Consider the following 18,105-nt stretch of genomic DNA (forward strand, 5'->3'; position numbering starts at 1 on the left):
AGAAACACAAATAAACAGTTTTTAGTGTTTGTCATATTCAAATTTGATTGAAACTTTTTTTTTCTACTTTAATTATTTTTAAGTATCAATGTTTACTTTTTCTCTGAAGACATCCGTTATATGATCATGGTATGTAAATAAAAGCTCTTGGATATAATGCCCTATATGATGTTTGTAGGTAAACATTGATACTTGATTTTACAAACAAAATACTTCAACAAAAATTTCATTTATATTCTTCTTCAGCAATTCATTAATGAAAACATATTGTTGAAGAGTATGCACAATGTAAGTAAAATAAAATAAAAAAACAAATATACAAAAGATATATTTATAGATTATTTTGAATCCGTTGATCAGTAGAATTAAAATTTGGTACCTTTATCTCATTTGTAAATATCATGATGCGACAGCATGAGGCAAATTGTTAAGAATCCGTCGCACTGTGTTCATAGTAAATAACTGTTCCAAACAAGCAATTTGATTTATAATACTAGATCTCGTTACGAGTAACGAGTAGGTCTTCCGTCCGCTCTGTTTTATATGATACGATAAAATATCGATACTCTCTGCCAAATCTGAAAGCCGGTATTTCTTGTACATTTACCTACTGTTTATCACTGTTTGTCATACTAGATGAAATACCCAAGAAAATATGTTAAACATGTTAAAAACAGAACTAGTTTGAACCCATCAGGTGGGGACCGGAAGTGACGGTTGACAAAATAAAATCGTTCAACACATTTTCAATCAGTTGTCTATCATTCATAAAAGTTTCGTGTCTTAATCACCTACAGTGACTAAAATCTCGCGGGTATCAAATTTGTCAAAAAGGATATGTACCTAAGATATTTGATATACCCGGTATCTCACCGAAAGTACATATGTTTGCTTATTCAACAGTGTATAGTTAACGTATATAAGAATGTGTGCTGATATATTCATTCATATAAAATAAATAAAATAAGGTAAAAAAATTTAAGTGCTTCCGAAGACGACCGGAAGATAGACGAATCAAACCAAATAATGTAAACACGGATACATACTTAGGGCTTTTATCCAACAAAGTTTGGTTGATCAAGTCGTCATCGTTTTTTAGATCTCATGGAGTCATTGTTTTTGTCTCTTGACAGGAAAAGGACAAACGGAAATGCTCAGTGAAAATAAAAGTATTTCTTAAACATTAGACGACTGTACTTTGTTGTTTATCAATTTTACTAAAATTGTCAAAGAAAAACAGTTAAACATTTAAACAGCTTGATTTGTTTGAACCCTTCCGGTGAGGACCGGAAGTGACGGTTGACAAAATGAAAGCAGTTAAACGCATGTTCTATCAAATGTCTATCATCCTTGTAAGTTTCGTAAATTGATCACTTGACTTTCTGAGATCTCTTTGGTAAACCATTTATTAAAAAAGGCTATCTGAGATATTTGAGATATCTCACCAGAAATAGAATTTTTTGTTTATTTTACATCGGATAGATGACGTCTGTAAGGATTAATACTTATATTTCAATTCTATATGAAATAAATTAAATGCAAAAAAAAAAAAAAAATAATAACGACGGCAAAAATATTAAAAACAAAATAAATTCAGATCACTTCCAATCATCTGTGAAAAAATATTGTAAATCGGTTGGAAGTTTCCGAGAAATCGCGTACACAAAATTTGTGGGAAAAAAAATAAGAGGAAGTAGAAACAGTACGAAATCTATTATAATTAGTTAATTATCATATTATATAATATTGTGTTGTATTGTTTTAAAGCATATTTAGCTTCTCTATACTCTAGACAATTTTGTATCATTATATTTTTATATTGTATCATATTGCAACGGGGAATTTATTTTTGTTATCTTTGAAAGATATTAATTACATTGTATCACCGACTAATTCTAACTATATTACTATCATTTTCAAAATAGTATTTTAGAATTATAAATTTCGGCTGGAGTGTGGTCAAATCTATTGTAAAGCCCTTCGGAATTTATTGGATTTGACCATGCCCCGACCGAAATTAGCACCTCATAATACTCAAAGAATGATTCCTTAGTCCTTAAATAGATACAGTCTATGGAGGCCACGACCATGCGGCTCTCTTCATTAGTACGTTAAAATTTCCAATTAATTAATTAATCTTTTCGATAAATAGTGTGCCGGTAATATACCGGTATCATAATGATTGTATCATACATGTAATGATACTGTTTCTAATAATAAGAAAAAATGTTCGGCGCTCAGGGTAATAGTTCTCTCAATTTAGCAGACAATTTTAATAAAAGTCTGAATTCATAAATATACCTATTATCATAGTCGAAGCAATCAGTATTCTTTTAATACACCCCCCCCCCCCCCCAAAAAAAAACCCGCCAAAAAACAAACAAAACAAAAAACAAAAGAAAAAATATCAATTATAAAAACTGATGTATTAGCAAAACTAGAAGCTTAGGGAAATTTAAGCTAATTCTATTTTAACTTACATCGCGATGAAAATAATTTCCGACACATTTGGATTCCTGGCTTGTCGCGTAATACAAGATCTGTACTTTGAGGGAAAATGATAAACAGCGTCTATATTGCTGTTTTATTGATTGGAAAGAGTTCGATACAATTATCAAATAGAGCTCAACATAAATAAACCAGTGAAGTCGGCGAGCACCAGATAATCTATACTTATAAATTAAGGCATTTTGCAAATAAACTACGAAATGCCTGCTCCAGAGTACTTACTTACACCTTTGGTATTTCAACACATGTGTGATGATGTCCGTCAGGTATAACTGAATTTAAACTAATGACTTATTATTGTGAAATTAATTAAAAACATACTCTCATTTTCGATAAACAAGCCCAAAATAGCAAAACTGAGAGAAAGGTGATGGACACGATTTGCCGGATCCAAATCATGGATAGTCTCGATCAAAATATAAACTTGCAATGAAATGATATTAAATGATTACGTAAAGAGTGAATATATTTACTGTGAGCCTATTTAGAGAATACGTAGAAGTTAAGATTTGAAAAATGCATGTTGAATGAATAAAATGAGAGAATTAGTTTCTTTAGTGGACGATTTTAGTTTTGATACTCATTGAGAGAATGGAAAAGAACTTCCAGAACGGGGTAAACATGAACGCGGATTGACTAATTAACGAAAAGTGTAGGACGAGTTCATCATGCATCGCGGGCAGATACCTTGGATCGGAGTTCGATTAATGCAAAAAGGTAATAAATAAGATGGAACAATCAATGCGAGTTTAGTATTGTAAAGTGTTAATTCCTGCACTTGCGCGGGCTTTCATCTAGTTTCTTAGTATCATTACATCATTGTATGGATGTAAGAATCTGTGTCAAAATATCCAAATAGTTTTCTGTTAACATTGGACTACTGTTGGGAGACATTATATCAACTTTTCTATTATAAATGTGCATTTATCTAAACGACTTTTAAAAATACATCTATATTGAATGTTAATCTATTCGACGTAGAGAAGTATTTATTTTATCGTTGCCGTTATGTTACCATTATACTTGGTATCATTGATATTCAGGGATATCAATTTTCATAATGAAAATCACAGTTTTAACAGTGGGTGAAGATTAATTGTCTTTTTTAGACAACAAAGTAAACTACAGAATCATGATAATTGTTTGTATGGACTTGCAAGAAAAGAAAAAAAAAGAAATGAATTTTCAATTCATTAGGAAAATCGATTATAATTATATTTCCTACCTCTGTTATATTCATTCAACCTCAAATAATCAATTAATTAGATATGCTTTTAGTGAAACCCGTCTCAGTGAAGTCGTTTTAGGACGATCAAATAAAATCAATAGAGAAAAGTTATCGACATATCTAACTGCCAAGGTGTAAGTTTTAAGTCGATTGAAAAAAAAGTTATCAAGCAATATCATTAAAGCTGACATAAATACGCATTATATCGCTTTTCTCTTCGACTACCGCCATATTAGTTGTCGATTTCTATTGTTCTGCTCATCGTTACATACCCCCCTACAAAAGATCAAGGGTACTATTCATGCTTCACCGCATTCAGGAATTTCATACACTTGAACACGTTCCACTGGTAGAAAAGACCCAAAAAAACGCGTTTTAAAAAAAATAATATGAGAATCACTGCACTTGCAAGGAATATCCAGCGCATGACGAAACAAGACAGACTGAAATCCAGACACACATACTTTAAAAATCCTCGAATGATTGTAGACCATTTTCCTGTGTATGTTATAACATTGTTCATGCGCAAACCACAAACTGTGTCCGATCGAGCAATGTTAATGATCTTATGGATTTTAGAAATGGGGATTTTTGTAGAAACAGATGGAAACAATGATACGTTCTTACTTTTTTAAATTTACTATCATTTATCTACTGTGTTGAATGTAGTGCCGCGGGGATTTTCAAAAAGATGCAGATGTTATGCACTCTGTATGAACGACACACGTGTTCGATGTGCATGCTAAGTAAGGCGGCCCTATCTGTACAAAATAATACGAATGCCTTGTAAAAACATTTTGTGTTTTATTGATTGTAGTTTCCTTTATTTCTTATTACAAAAGATTTTAATACAATATGTAGTTCTTGCATTAGAAGTCCATGCATCCTGAATGCCTCGATCGAAAAGCAACCCACCGTAACCCTCTCAACCGGTATATATAACCCAGTGGCAGTAGAAGAGCGATTGAAACTAATATGACGACCAAATGATTTTATGAATTCAAGTCAGCTTTAAGTATTTAGTAGCTTGCTGAGATATAGGAGCTTTGGGTGATTTGATAGCCGCTAAGGGGTAATTCACTTATCAAATGGACCTCTTATTCACTGGAGTGATATGTTAATGCCATTTATAGAACGTAAATTGAAAAAAAAATATTTCAAACAAGTAAAAAATAAAAATCGTGAAATTAACACTATTTCATCGATATTTGAAATAGTAACTAGAGAAAAGCTCGTTGCAAAGCAAAGAAAAGGTCTTCCGTTGTAGCTGCTCGGTGAAAAATAATGCGTGATGATCAACACTTTCTTTTTCTTTTAAATGTATTGTATATGTATTAGTTATCATAATGAAAGATTTAAAAAAACAGAAAGACTTTTAAATGGACGTAGTCAATTTATAATTTGAATGTTTATGATAGCTGGAATATTTTTAAAATAAACATTGGTCTTTTTTATGACAGACTAGATAAATGGTCTTTATACAACTAAAAGGGCACCAATGGTTAAATAAGCGAACCAACCCAAAGTTAAACAACGAAATCAGTGCTTATGGAAGTGCAATATCTGATAACAAATTGATATGATATAATTTGTAATTCTTATATTAATGCTAATTTTAAGGTTTCATTTCATTCTATAACATCTACAAAATTCAGTTACACCCAAAGGCTACGCCCCCTTTTATTGACTCCTACCGGTCCTTGACCTGTACAACTTTAGGCGACCTCAAATTATCATGCCTCTGAAAAAATCCTGCATGCATATATCTAATTTTCAAAATCATTTTGAAATTCAGAAAAGTCACAGGAAATGAACCTCTGTTTTCATGATTTTGATGCTCAGACAATGTTCACAAACGAGTCGACATAGCATTTGCTTTATCATGTGCCTTTTATGCTAAGACAAGTTTTTCATCATTTTGATACAACTTTATATCTTACATACATTAAATAATCAAATCCAGCGTAGCCACAGTCATTTCAAACTAACTTTCTTATAAATACATGTACTTTATGAACATTTTCTTCACCAAAACAATGCCAAGAGAAAGAATCCTTATAGTATATTGTCAAAGCCTTTACAGAGTAGTCAGTGGTTTCCCGTCTATGCTTACCTCCTTTATTTACTTTTTTCTTTATTTTTTGAAATATTTTAATGATTTTATCATTTTTTTTAAAATTAATGTTGACTTTTTATTTTCTTTATCAATTGATATATGTTGAATTTATTTTTTCTGAAAACAAAAAAGCATATACAGTCGTACTGTGTCTGAGGAGCATTAGGAGAGGATAGAGTACAAAAGTATTTTTAAGGATGACAGACCACCTACAACTGTGACACAATAAATAATTAAGTACACAATTCAATATATACATGCCACTTACAAAAAATATTGCTATCAATATTTTCAGGTGACCATTAGAATTTACAAAGAGGAAAAAGTGACTGGTTTTTGTGTTTGATGGCAGAAATAGCGACAAAACCAACTGGATGTCAAAAGAGCGATTAAAGGGTTCTTCATACACAGATCTCACAACCAGCACTGTCGATTCGCTAAAATATTTACAAATAAGGTACAATATTATCGATAAATATGATTGATGTTTTAAAATAAATTTTAGTATAGAAATAAAATATTTTACTTTAAAACATTAGTGACCCAATTTCAAATTTTGTCACATTTAACTACAGTTGCAGTGGATGAGTCGGTACGCGTTCCCGAATCGCTATACAGCCCTGCGAATGTGTTCGGAATGTGTTCTTTATCGTTGCTAAGTATGTAATAAATCCAGAGGTGCTCGAATGAAAGTTCACGAGACATCACCAAGATTTGTTCAGTTCCTGTGAAATTTTGAGCGGAAGCATAAGTGTTCGGATAATATTCTCAAAATACGTAAATACTAGTCGTGTTCATATCACATCCTTCTTTGATTTATGTTAAAACATGAAAATCCATTAAGATGCTTGTCTTTTTTCATCATCTAGAGGTTATTCAAACTAAGCGATGATATTCAGAACAGAGTTATCGTTCGTGTTCAACCACTCTACACGTGGTTGAAAGTATAAACATTGCGTTGCTTAATAAAATCAAAGCCATGTTTGAGGCTTTTGGCGTGCAATACCATGCTTTAAAAAAAGAATGGGTGTCTGTTTTGTATGAAAATTTAGTATATCGAGCTATTTTCAAGGAACATTCTGCATAAAATATTATAGTCTGTTTCACTATTGATGCTATTAGTAGGTCGGGCGCGGATCAAAAATTAATCCTAAAAGGGGAACCGCTGCTAAGCATGTTAATTGTTGTAATAGCCGAAAAAAACCTAATTTTCTATTGTCATATTTATTTCTAGAACTCGTTTTATCCCCTAATTAATTAAGATAAAGCTTAAAATCAATAAACGTCTAGATTTTATATTTGACTACAAGTACCTATAGATTTCATTAAATAGTTTATAAACACGAGGCACGATTTTTACTGCGAAACTAAAAGGGTCAAATAAAACCACATGGTCTAAGTTTAAATGACAATAACATTCGCAGGGGTTAATAGGTATACATGTATACCGGTTTGACCCCGGTCCGTTTGATGACACAGGACGTAAAGCAAGTCTAGTTATTAGAGGAACATTTATAAGCCTGTAAGCTATTTCACATATAATTTGAATAGTTTATAAGGTCAACCCTAGTTATTCCTCTATTGTTGTTCTAACTGTAACTTTCAAACTGCTACAATATTAATGTTAAGTAACTCGTCTTTATAGCATTTAATTGTCCTGAATGTTTTTAGCTTTCAGGTCCCTAGGGCAAAGAGAAGATTCTATGTAACTTATCTTCACTATGGATGTGCTGGGGACATTGGGTGGCTTCTTGTCAAAGAGTCCGTATTAACTGAACCCTGCAAAGTGGATCAAGTGTCTGAAACAACTATCTGGTACAGTGGTTTGACGACAAAGAATCTGTTCAATGGTAAATCAACTGTGATTACTAATTCTTTATTTTTGAAATATGTTTTTTATCCTAAACGTGCACTCGATTTCCCCATAAATGCCCCCGAGAAGAGAAGATAATTTTAAAACAATTGAGTCAAATAAAAAAAAATGGTATAGAATTAATCATATTAATCATCCATATAGAGGGACCTTAACACAGTTTTCGTTTTAAATGTAAAAGGTATATATGAGTTTACTTAAGCATTTTGTATGATTGACCAAAATTTAGAAATTGAAATCTAAGTTAGAGGTCGGTAATCTTTGTTATGTAAACGAAGCTCAGCTTTTGTATTCAAAGCTGTGCCGTAAAGGAATAACTATTTCTTTCACAAAATGACTCGTGTCAAGCAATATATTCATAAAAGTTATAAACAACAAAAATCAAGATTTAATTGAAACTTATACCAATACAATACCATGCAACTAGCTGAAGAACTGTAGCTCCACGGGAAACTTGGGTTGACGGACCGTGGACCTACAATTCCGCCCATATAAAAACTGTATATCCATTGCGTACAAGGAGTTGCGCTTGGTTTTAGACTTATCAAACGAATTTAAGAATATATTCTGTAAAAATTTTATTACTGAAAAAATAATCTTGAGATAATTTCTGTCTAGGTTCCTGTAATATTCTTCAAAAACGTTGTACATATGAACATGTAGGAAACTAAATTAATTTTACCTACATAATGAATTTGTAACATTGTTACAAACATATCAAGTGAAAAGTGAAAAGGAGGTGGCATTTGAAATGCTACTTTTTTTTTCAAGGGATGACAGTAGCTTGCAGAATTGTCAATCAACCTCAAATTGTCCTGACCAATTAACTTGTTACTTACACCAAAACACAACATATATGAGCCATATTTAACCGATATTTATATCACAGAAAGTACAACAGGAATATTCTGTAAATTCTAAATCAAAATACTTTATACAGACTTATTTTCGCCTCGTGTTATTTTCGCCCGACTTCACTTGCAAACGTTTTCACCCCGTTTTGAATTCGCCCAGACATAGGTTTGTTTAAAGAGGGATAACTTAAAACCTGGGAATCCGCCAAATTTTAAATTCGCCCGCTGACAACGAGGGCGAAAGGGGCGAAAATAAAACGGGGGCGACTATTTCCCAGTATACAGTATGATATGAAATTTTGACATTAACATTTTTGTTCCAAAAAAAATTCTTAAAGGACGAGCAAGCAAAGGTACACAATCTTATGAAGTTATGAAATTTCGGTCAGGTACATGTATTCTCCTTTTTAAATTCATTACGACTAACTGACTGCTGATTGCGTAACCGATGACCATTGATTCAGCAGAGTTACCAGTTAACCGATTAAGAATTGCCAACCCATAAACTATGTTTTTTAATTAAACGAGAGGAAGAAAATAAATGAACATTCAGTATTTGTTTTAAGATTCCTGAAAGCAGATTTAATGACTGTAGAAGTCAATATAAGTGAGTAACAGAGACATTTAAGAAAAAAACATAAACATGTATGTTGTATGTATCTGTTAATAATTGTTTTAATTGAATAATGTTTTATATTGGTTAAATTTTGCTTCTTTAAAAAATATTCCACTGTTATAGAATGATTTTTTTAAAATTTTCATATTGCATTATTATCAAACAATCATGATTAAGATGGTGCAAAAATTAATATAATTTATATCAAATCATGAAAAATATTATATTTAGATTTGACAGATTGAAATTTTTTAAAGGCAGAACCAAAACGCATTATATGAAAGGAAACATGTAAAATTATGATTAATTCTGAAGGCATTACTTATCTATGACTTATCAAATCTTTCCGAAAATGAAATTATAGATTTCTTTATCATCGATCTTTAAAAGGTACCTCTACCATATGTTTAAATTTCTCTTAATTCCAGCAATCCGAACATAAAAATAAAACCAAAATAAACCATACATGTAACATATCCTTTCTACCTAGATATTTTTTTAAGGTTCTGATTATATGCATAATCTTAACAAAGGTATATACTTAAGACTTAACAAAAACATTTGGAATAATTAGAAATTTTAAACAGAAGATAAATGTACTGGCATCCAAATATTAAGCATAAGCGTCAGTTATCATAGAAGATTTACTGATAAAATGTTCAAAAGCGGTTCAAAGCAGTAATTTCTGCGAGAAATTAGCACAGTAACATTTTATTTATCTAAAGTTCAGTGTATGATTTCCACGTGCAAAAAATATCTGCCAGCTGAATAATAATAATAAATAATTAAAAATAAATAGTAATAGTAAATAAATAATGATAATAAATAATAGTAAATTTCGAATGATGTTTTAATACACGTACAAACTTGCAATTGGTTTACACTGCAAGCACACGGTAAAATTGGATTAAAAAACAGTAAAACTTTTAACTTTAGATGTTTAGATGCAACGACAGTCATTTGCAAATCGACAGCGCCGTTTACAATGTAACAGGGAAGGAATTCAACGACTCTGTTACGTATAGATGCCTGGATGGTTTCAATGATACATCCGGAGACCTGTACAGACGATGCAATCACCTGGAAAACTGGACAGGAACAAGTCCTACTTGTAGTGAGTTTACCATTTTGAAACACATACACAGTGCACCCCCTCCCCACACCATGTATCATACTTACATTACATTAAACTTTACATGTAAGCTAATGATTTATTTAAAATAAAGTCCCAAACATTTTTTCAACAAAAATTAACGATTTCTTTTATTTCAATAGTAATGCAAAAATATATTTCCATTTAAAAATACACCCATGTCATTTGTACAATTGTGCTAGGTTTAAATGAAATGTAATAAATAGAACAGGTATTTGATATTTTACAGCCAATTCGTGCCATTGTCTATGTGGATCCAATGCATACCTAAACGTAAATGATACAGAAGCATTACAAGCCAGACTGGAGGAAATAAAATCCAAGTTCTCTATCAGGGCAAACGAAACTTCTAAAGCTCGGCGTTTAAAAGTATGTGCAAAGGATGGGCGAACCTCAGCGAAAGCAGTCGGAAGTATCCTAGGTGGACTTATCATAGGAGGTTTTGTATCATCAACTATTGCAAGTGATTTACCGTTGATCCTACGTGAAATCAAGAAAGCGTACAGAAACATAAGGTCTAGTTAAAAACAAATTAAGACCTCTTTCTTGCTTGTTACTTATGTGTCATTAATTAAGATATTTATTTATTTTAATCATCATAGACGTATCATGAAAAGTTTACATTGTCAATAAGTATGCAATAATCGTAATTTATTACTAGAAAAAATATACATTATAAACTGTCTTATCAAGGAGATGAGTAGTAGTCAATTTGATTCAAATCTAAATATCCATATATTTTCAAAGGGGCATGGCAACGATTTGAAATAGATGTTCTTATATTTGATTGTTGACGTTATTATTTTTAAATTGATTTATTGCATGATTTCTGATGGAAACAAACGTATGAATATCAAGTGTCGAGTTACATGAAGGACACAGAGTTCATAATTCTTTGTTATGTAAACATGTTTTTGCTTACCTTTGATAAATACTCGTTACAGTGCAATTCAAGCATATGTGTTTTCATTGCTTACTAATTAGAAACACAAATAAACAGTTTTTAGTGTTTGTCATATTCAAATTTGTTTGAAACTTTATTTTCTCTACTTTATTTTTTTGAAGTATCAATATTTACTTTTATACAGTTTTATGATCATGGTCTGCAAATAAAAGCTTTGAAATATAATTCCCTACATAATGATTGTAGGTAAATATTGAAACCAGTTTTTACAACAAAAAATTATATAAAATTCCAAAAAGTAATCGTTGAAGAATATACAGAATGTGAATAACATAAATGAATATAAATATATATATTTGGCAAATATACAATAAATATATTTATGGATTATTTTGAATATGTTGATCAGTAGAATTAAAATTTTGTATCTTTATCTCGAGCTCATTTGTAAATATCATGATGCAACAGCATGTGGTAAATTGTTAAGAACCCGACGTATGTTATAATAGTAAATGACTGTTCAAAGAAACCGGTTTGATATGCAGTATTATTATATCATAAAACATTATGTTGTGAAATGTTATAGCACATTTAGCTTCTTTAGATTCCAGACGTTTTTGTATTTGTTTTTTTATAGTTTTATTAAACTGTTTCATAATGAATTTATACAACAAGAAATTTATATTTGTTACTTTGGAAAAATACATACATCACAACTTATTATAACTATTATTTCTATAATTTTCAAAATAGTATTTTAGCATTGATAAACGGCACTTGTTTTAAAGCAATTTTGTTCATAATTTTATTTACCCCCCCCCCCCCCCCCGTATAAACCTAACAATTAATTTTAATTGAAGGATAATTTAGATATATACTAGCGGAAAAAAGAAACTGTGCATTATAAAATTTAGTATAATTTTTCTATATCTATTGTTTGTATTTATAAAATTTAAACAATCGATAATGGTGAATGTAATGTTTTTGACAATATCAGATGGTAACCGTCCGGGTGCACGGCCTTTTTCATGGTTAGTGAGCACCTGTTGTTTATTGAAGAATTTGTACGCACGAGTTTTACGGGCCAATACTGTTTGGAATAAGAACTGTAAAGGATTTGTTTAAACTTTTTTTGTTAAGGAAATCCCTTTAGTTTCAACAAAATTTACCCCTATGTCATGCCACGACTCAACGAAAACCAACGTAATCGTGCTGATGGGATGCTGCAAACTGGAATGGCACAAAATACTGTAGCAAGACACTTTAGAGTTCATTGAAACACCATCCAGTCATTATGGAGACGTTTTCAACAATCTGGCAACACTCATGATCGACCGCGCTCTGGGCGACCTCGTGTGACGTCACGTCAACAGGACAACCACATTAGACTTGTGCATCTGAGAAATCGTTTCCAGACAGCAAGATTCAGAATAAAGAACTGGGCCAATATTCTGTTCACTGATCAATCCAGATTTCATATGGATAGCAATGACGGCCGTTGTAGGGTGTATCGTCGCGTTGGGGAGCGTTACCAGGACACTACTGTTGTGCAACGTCGACAATTTGGTGGAGGTAGCGTTATGGTGTGCGGTGGAATATCAGCACGTGGAAGAACCCCTCTACAAATTGTCTATGGATATCTCACCGGCGTACGCTATCGAGATGAAATTATTCAGCGTCGTGTGATACCCTTCATACAGAGACATCAAAATCACATCACTCTGCAGCAAGACAACGCAAGGCCACACGTTGCACGTGTAGTCAGGGACTTGTTTGTTCAACAGAATGTCGATGTCTTGCCTTGGCCAGTTGTTTCCCCCGATTTGTCGCCGATCGAGCACGTCTGTGATGAAATTGAAAGACGTTTACGCCGTTTACCAAATCAGCCAGTGACATTGGCTGATTTAGGGCAGGCTTTAACCAACATCAGGAACAACATCCCTCAAGCATTTCTGAACACTTTAGTGGCATCAATGAGGCGTCGCTGTCAAGCATGCGTGAACGCAAATGGTGGTCACACGCGTTATTAATTTTGTTAATCCAATTTCAAATAACAGTGACTTTTGAGTGTGCTGAAATTGACGTTATTTGACGTTGACATTAATGTGTTATGAGATGATACGAATACATGTGTTAACAGTATTACAAAAAATAAAATTTGTTCATTGTATTTTTTAAATGTTTTTTATATATTAAATAATGTACAGTTTCTTTTTTTCCGCTAGTATAAACAAGATAGATGATTTAAGCACAGAATGCAATCGTTGCAATAATTTGGCAACTTAATACTTCTTTTTTCATTCTTTTTTTTTTTTCTTTTTTCATTCTTGGTACATGTACTGCAAGAATAAGTATATTGAAAAAAAATTATGTTTAAAATAACGTATCATCATGGACATTCTTTAGATATCATTTGAACATGTATTTAAGGATAGTGAACCAAATCTGAAAAATTTGAGAACTCAACTGAAAAACTTGAATATTTCAACCCAAATAGTGACTATTTCCCTTAAAAGACTTGTAAAGTTGCTATATAAAACCTAGTGTAAAATTTACAGTTCAGTGTTATGCAATCTCTTAAAAACTTATTGCATTGAATAATTGATTTCTTTCTTTATGATCTGTGTACATGTACATTATGATGCAATTAAAATGATATACAATGTACTGTAATATTAATGATCATTAATCTTTTTTGCCAGAACATTGTATATATTAAATTCTTCATAAGATTTCTTCAAATTTTCTTTCAATGCATATGAATTACAATAATGCCTTTAAGCAGGGTATGCTTATAACCTGTTGAAGAATAATTTTTGATGTATAACGATGCTGCAACTGGATTTGATCCATGTGTCAATGCTTAAAATAAGACGTTCCGACGATGGTAGAATATTACAATGTGTAGATAGCAGAGGTTGTAAATATTTGCCCATATTATGTCATAAATATATACACATGCAACAGATAAACGGTTACATAATACATAATTAATTTTATATTTGTTATATTTTCTTTAATGTTCGTTTTGTGATGAAGAATGAAAAAAAAAATAACGCAAAATTTGAGTTACCGGTATATTCAGGAACACATACAAATAACAATTCATCTGAACATTTCTTTTGCTTCTTTTTTAAGTGGAACATTAATTTTAGAATTTTAGACTAAAACAATTAGGACATGAATTTTTTTTTATACTGAGATAGCACTTGGCAGCATTCAAGGACCTAGAGGTGAGAAATTTATTTACCCACTTTTTGGATTTTTTTAAAATCTAGTGGTCCATAATTCTTCTTGTATTAATCATATCCGTATATAAAAAATTTAAAGAGCAAATTATTTTCTGCTATTTGATAATTATATAATCAAAATATAAACACAGTGTTCGCTTTAAGATGTTTTAATGTAAAAGAATTGATAGAGTTATCTGAGAAGTTTAAGCTGGTATGAGACCCCTTTATATTGTGACGTACTTCCTATCGAAATAAAACAATAAAATCAATTATATTTTTTCTATATTTATTCTTTACTATATCACTTACCTAACAGCGCAGCGCAATTTGTTACAGTAGAGGGTTACCTACGGATCTGTAAGTCATGAGTTTGAATCCCTATGGGGATTTTATAATTTTTACCTTAAGTTTCCAAAATATTTCAAAATTCAATTTTTAATCAATTTTTTTTTTAAATTTGGGAATTCTAAAACGATGAAAGCATCACATTTATATTGACAGGTGTCCCATACCACCTTAGGTTGAATTATCAACTAATTATAACTCTATACAGCTCACGCATTTATAATATTTCTTAGTGAAGTTCATCACCGAATGATATATTTTAATTTGTTTATAATTCTCACATTACAAATCTTGTCCAAAATGTATTTATGATGTTCTGCGATACCGATTTAGTAAAGCGGGTGGCTTTTCATGAATTTTTTTACTGACCTCATTTGCCATTTTTTTTTACAATGTTAATGAAAATTAATTTTGAAGTTAATATAAGCATTGTAAGTAAAATGAGGCTCCTATTTTTTAAATTATCCTTAATTACCGTCGTCAGTAGCAGTGCCTGCATCTGGGGTGTTATTGACAATCGCGGTTCTTTAGGTGGTATGGGCGTCTTGACAGAGTAAAATTACCGAAAACAGTCCTCAGACCCTTACCATATCCACCAAACCCCTTACCTCTATAAACAAGTAGTACATTTAATTAAGTTAAGAACGCAGTATTAAATAATGTTAACCAACGACTTTCAGTGTCGCTTATGAAAATAATTAAGCTCATTCTATGTTTTTCTCAACTTTCGAAAAAGGGGAATTTTCGTTTATCTGCCCTTGATCAAACATAAGATTAATATTTATATGCATGAGAGGTGGAGCTAACATTATCAGAATGGTACTAAAATTAGACAAGCATAAACAACAATACTATATATAAAACTTATTTGATCACTCTTTTACCATAACCTTATCTATTCTATATGGTACAAGTATACTATTTTCTATCGTTTCAACAATTAGACCACGCCCATGTTAGTACAGAAGACTTAAAATCAATGCTTGACAATTTAACGTGTTCGAAAATATTGTCCTAATTAGCACATAACATGCTACCTTACACGTCACTTGATAGAATTTTGTATTCACAAAGTTACCTGAGCTGAGATATCACGTGATGAATTATAATATTCATCATGCATCAGCCCTTGGTTACAACAGGGAAAGCAAATTTAAGAAGCATTTTTTTTTCATTGAAACCATGAGCGCATGTTTGTCTTTTAATTTCCCTTTGACATGACTTAGATAATGCAAATATACAACTACTGTTAAACGGAGAACAATAGACAAACATGCGTTGACTATGTTTGACGTCAGTATAAAAGTGGGCGTCCTCATTATCGTACGTATGGAGATTGAAGAAATCGTGAAAACCCCTCCTATGAAAACAAATCCGTACTTGGTAACAACATAATTTTATTAAACGCAATTACGTAATGTTGCAGTTTAGATGTTGACCATTTCTGCAATTGAAAGAAAAAATATTTTTTTAAAGTTTTTTTCTCGCAAATATCGCATGTCTTTAAGTGAAGTTATCCTGTAGTTTCATGATTGTAATTGTAATGATTCTGTCATTGAAAAATTGCACGCCGACTCTTTAACCGAAGTTCAATGAATATTTAAAAAAATTCACTTTCATTTGTATTAAGTTTGTAAAAGGCCTCGGTTTTCCTAAACATGCAACTAGGTTTATTTTATACCGAGCGCGGCGACAGGCGGGCGAAGCCCGCGTCGCGAAGCGAGGATTAATGGTAACACGTATATATAAGAAAATCAGTGAAAAATGAGAGTTGAATCAGGCGTACTAAGGCCAAAAAAAAATTTCTTCCAGCCCTGGGCGCCGCCATATTGGCAGCCATTTTGTTTTTAAAAAGTTAGTTCGATCATTGATTAACTGGTAATTATCGATGTTCATTGCCCCTAAACTCGATTAAAGAAGTTCAAGTGTTTTAATAGAAGGTAATTTGAATTAAAATAAATTAAAAAGGAAACCAGATAAGTTTCAATAGTGTCTCAATCAAGAAACACGACTTGTTCTATGTATGTCTTATCAAATTATTAGATGGAAAATAAAAACATTAACGTCAAGGAACTGATCTTTTAGATACTGAATAGAGTATTCAATTTTATTACAGCGGCACTCATATGAATTAAATTGATGAACAATGAAAGAAGAAATAAAAAGAAAGTTCGGAATCGCGTAACTCTCTTCGGCTATTCCCGAAAACAAAATTTGAACGTTTTTACGTCTGAAATATGACGTCATAATGTGCACTGAGCACGCGACGTTTAGATTAACTTTGACGAATGACTTGTGTAGGCAACCATGCAGGCGGATCCTACTGTGTGCGTTTTAAATAGATTATATTATACAAAAATTAAAACTGCACTGTGTTAAATCTGCGCTCGGTCCAACGGTCACACCGTTTACATATTATTCATGTTTTTATGAAGACAATATTTTTTGCTGTTCATGTAATTATCCATTGCAGATCACATCTAATTATCTGTTTAAAAATGTTGAGATCTGTCTAATAGTTTTCGAGAAATCGCGTGCAAAATTTGGAGAAAAAAAAATATAATATACAGTGCGAAAACAATAGGGTCTTCCTTTGGAAACGGAAAACCTTAGTAATAACAAGATGAAAAGTACTAAATAGCTTGATAAGGTGTTTTGTTGGAAACGGAATACCTTAATTGTCTGATAGTATATAAACACAAATAACAATAGTTGCTTTGGGGTTTTTTTCACAAAAAAGTATTTCTATCGCACAGCTACATATTTGTATTGTTTGCAATGTAAAGCCACCTGAACAATGCAATATGGTTTAGGTTCTCCACAATCGCCAATGCTCATTACGGACGTTGGGATGTAAACATATGACCCATCTGATCTACCTCAATTATTTAGATATGTTTTGTAAAGCTAAAACTATTGGGCGAATTTATTGATCAAAAAGTAGTTCGAGTTTAGGTTTATGGTTTGATAATAGTTTCATATCTGTTTGAAACCGGTTGGGTGGTTCGAAGGTTTAGCACTAAATTGAAAGTTAGTTTAGAAAAATGGCTGTTATTGCACTAGCATACCTTTTGGATTTGTTCTTGAAATATAAAGAAGATAATTTTTGATCTCATCTGCATTTGCATGAAAGTCTTTATTAAACAGTGCAGACAATTTTTTTCCTGGCAATACCCACATATTAGGTTATTCTGCGAACCCATTGCAAAATAGGCTTTTAACACCATATCAATATTTTGGAAAAGTGAATGATGCTATGAAAAACTATAATTGTA

At 31.7% G+C, this 18,105-nt stretch overlaps 1 protein-coding gene across 1 annotated transcript; it reads left to right on the forward strand.

The window, feature by feature from the left end:
* Positions 1-7,584: 7,584 nt before the first annotated feature.
* LOC128186781 (uncharacterized) lies at positions 7,585-11,290 on the forward strand. The gene is made up of 3 exons (XM_052856672.1): positions 7,585-7,702; positions 10,132-10,309; positions 10,578-11,290. The coding sequence occupies exons 1-3, from the start codon at positions 7,700-7,702 to the stop codon at positions 10,871-10,873; spliced, it is 477 nt and encodes a 158-aa protein (XP_052712632.1). The 5' UTR covers positions 7,585-7,699; the 3' UTR covers positions 10,874-11,290.
* The last annotated feature ends 6,815 nt before the right edge of the window (positions 11,291-18,105 follow it).

Source organism: Crassostrea angulata, chromosome 6 (assembly GCF_025612915.1).
Source record: "Crassostrea angulata isolate pt1a10 chromosome 6, ASM2561291v2, whole genome shotgun sequence".
Classification (NCBI taxonomy): Eukaryota; Metazoa; Mollusca; class Bivalvia; order Ostreida; family Ostreidae; genus Magallana; species Magallana angulata.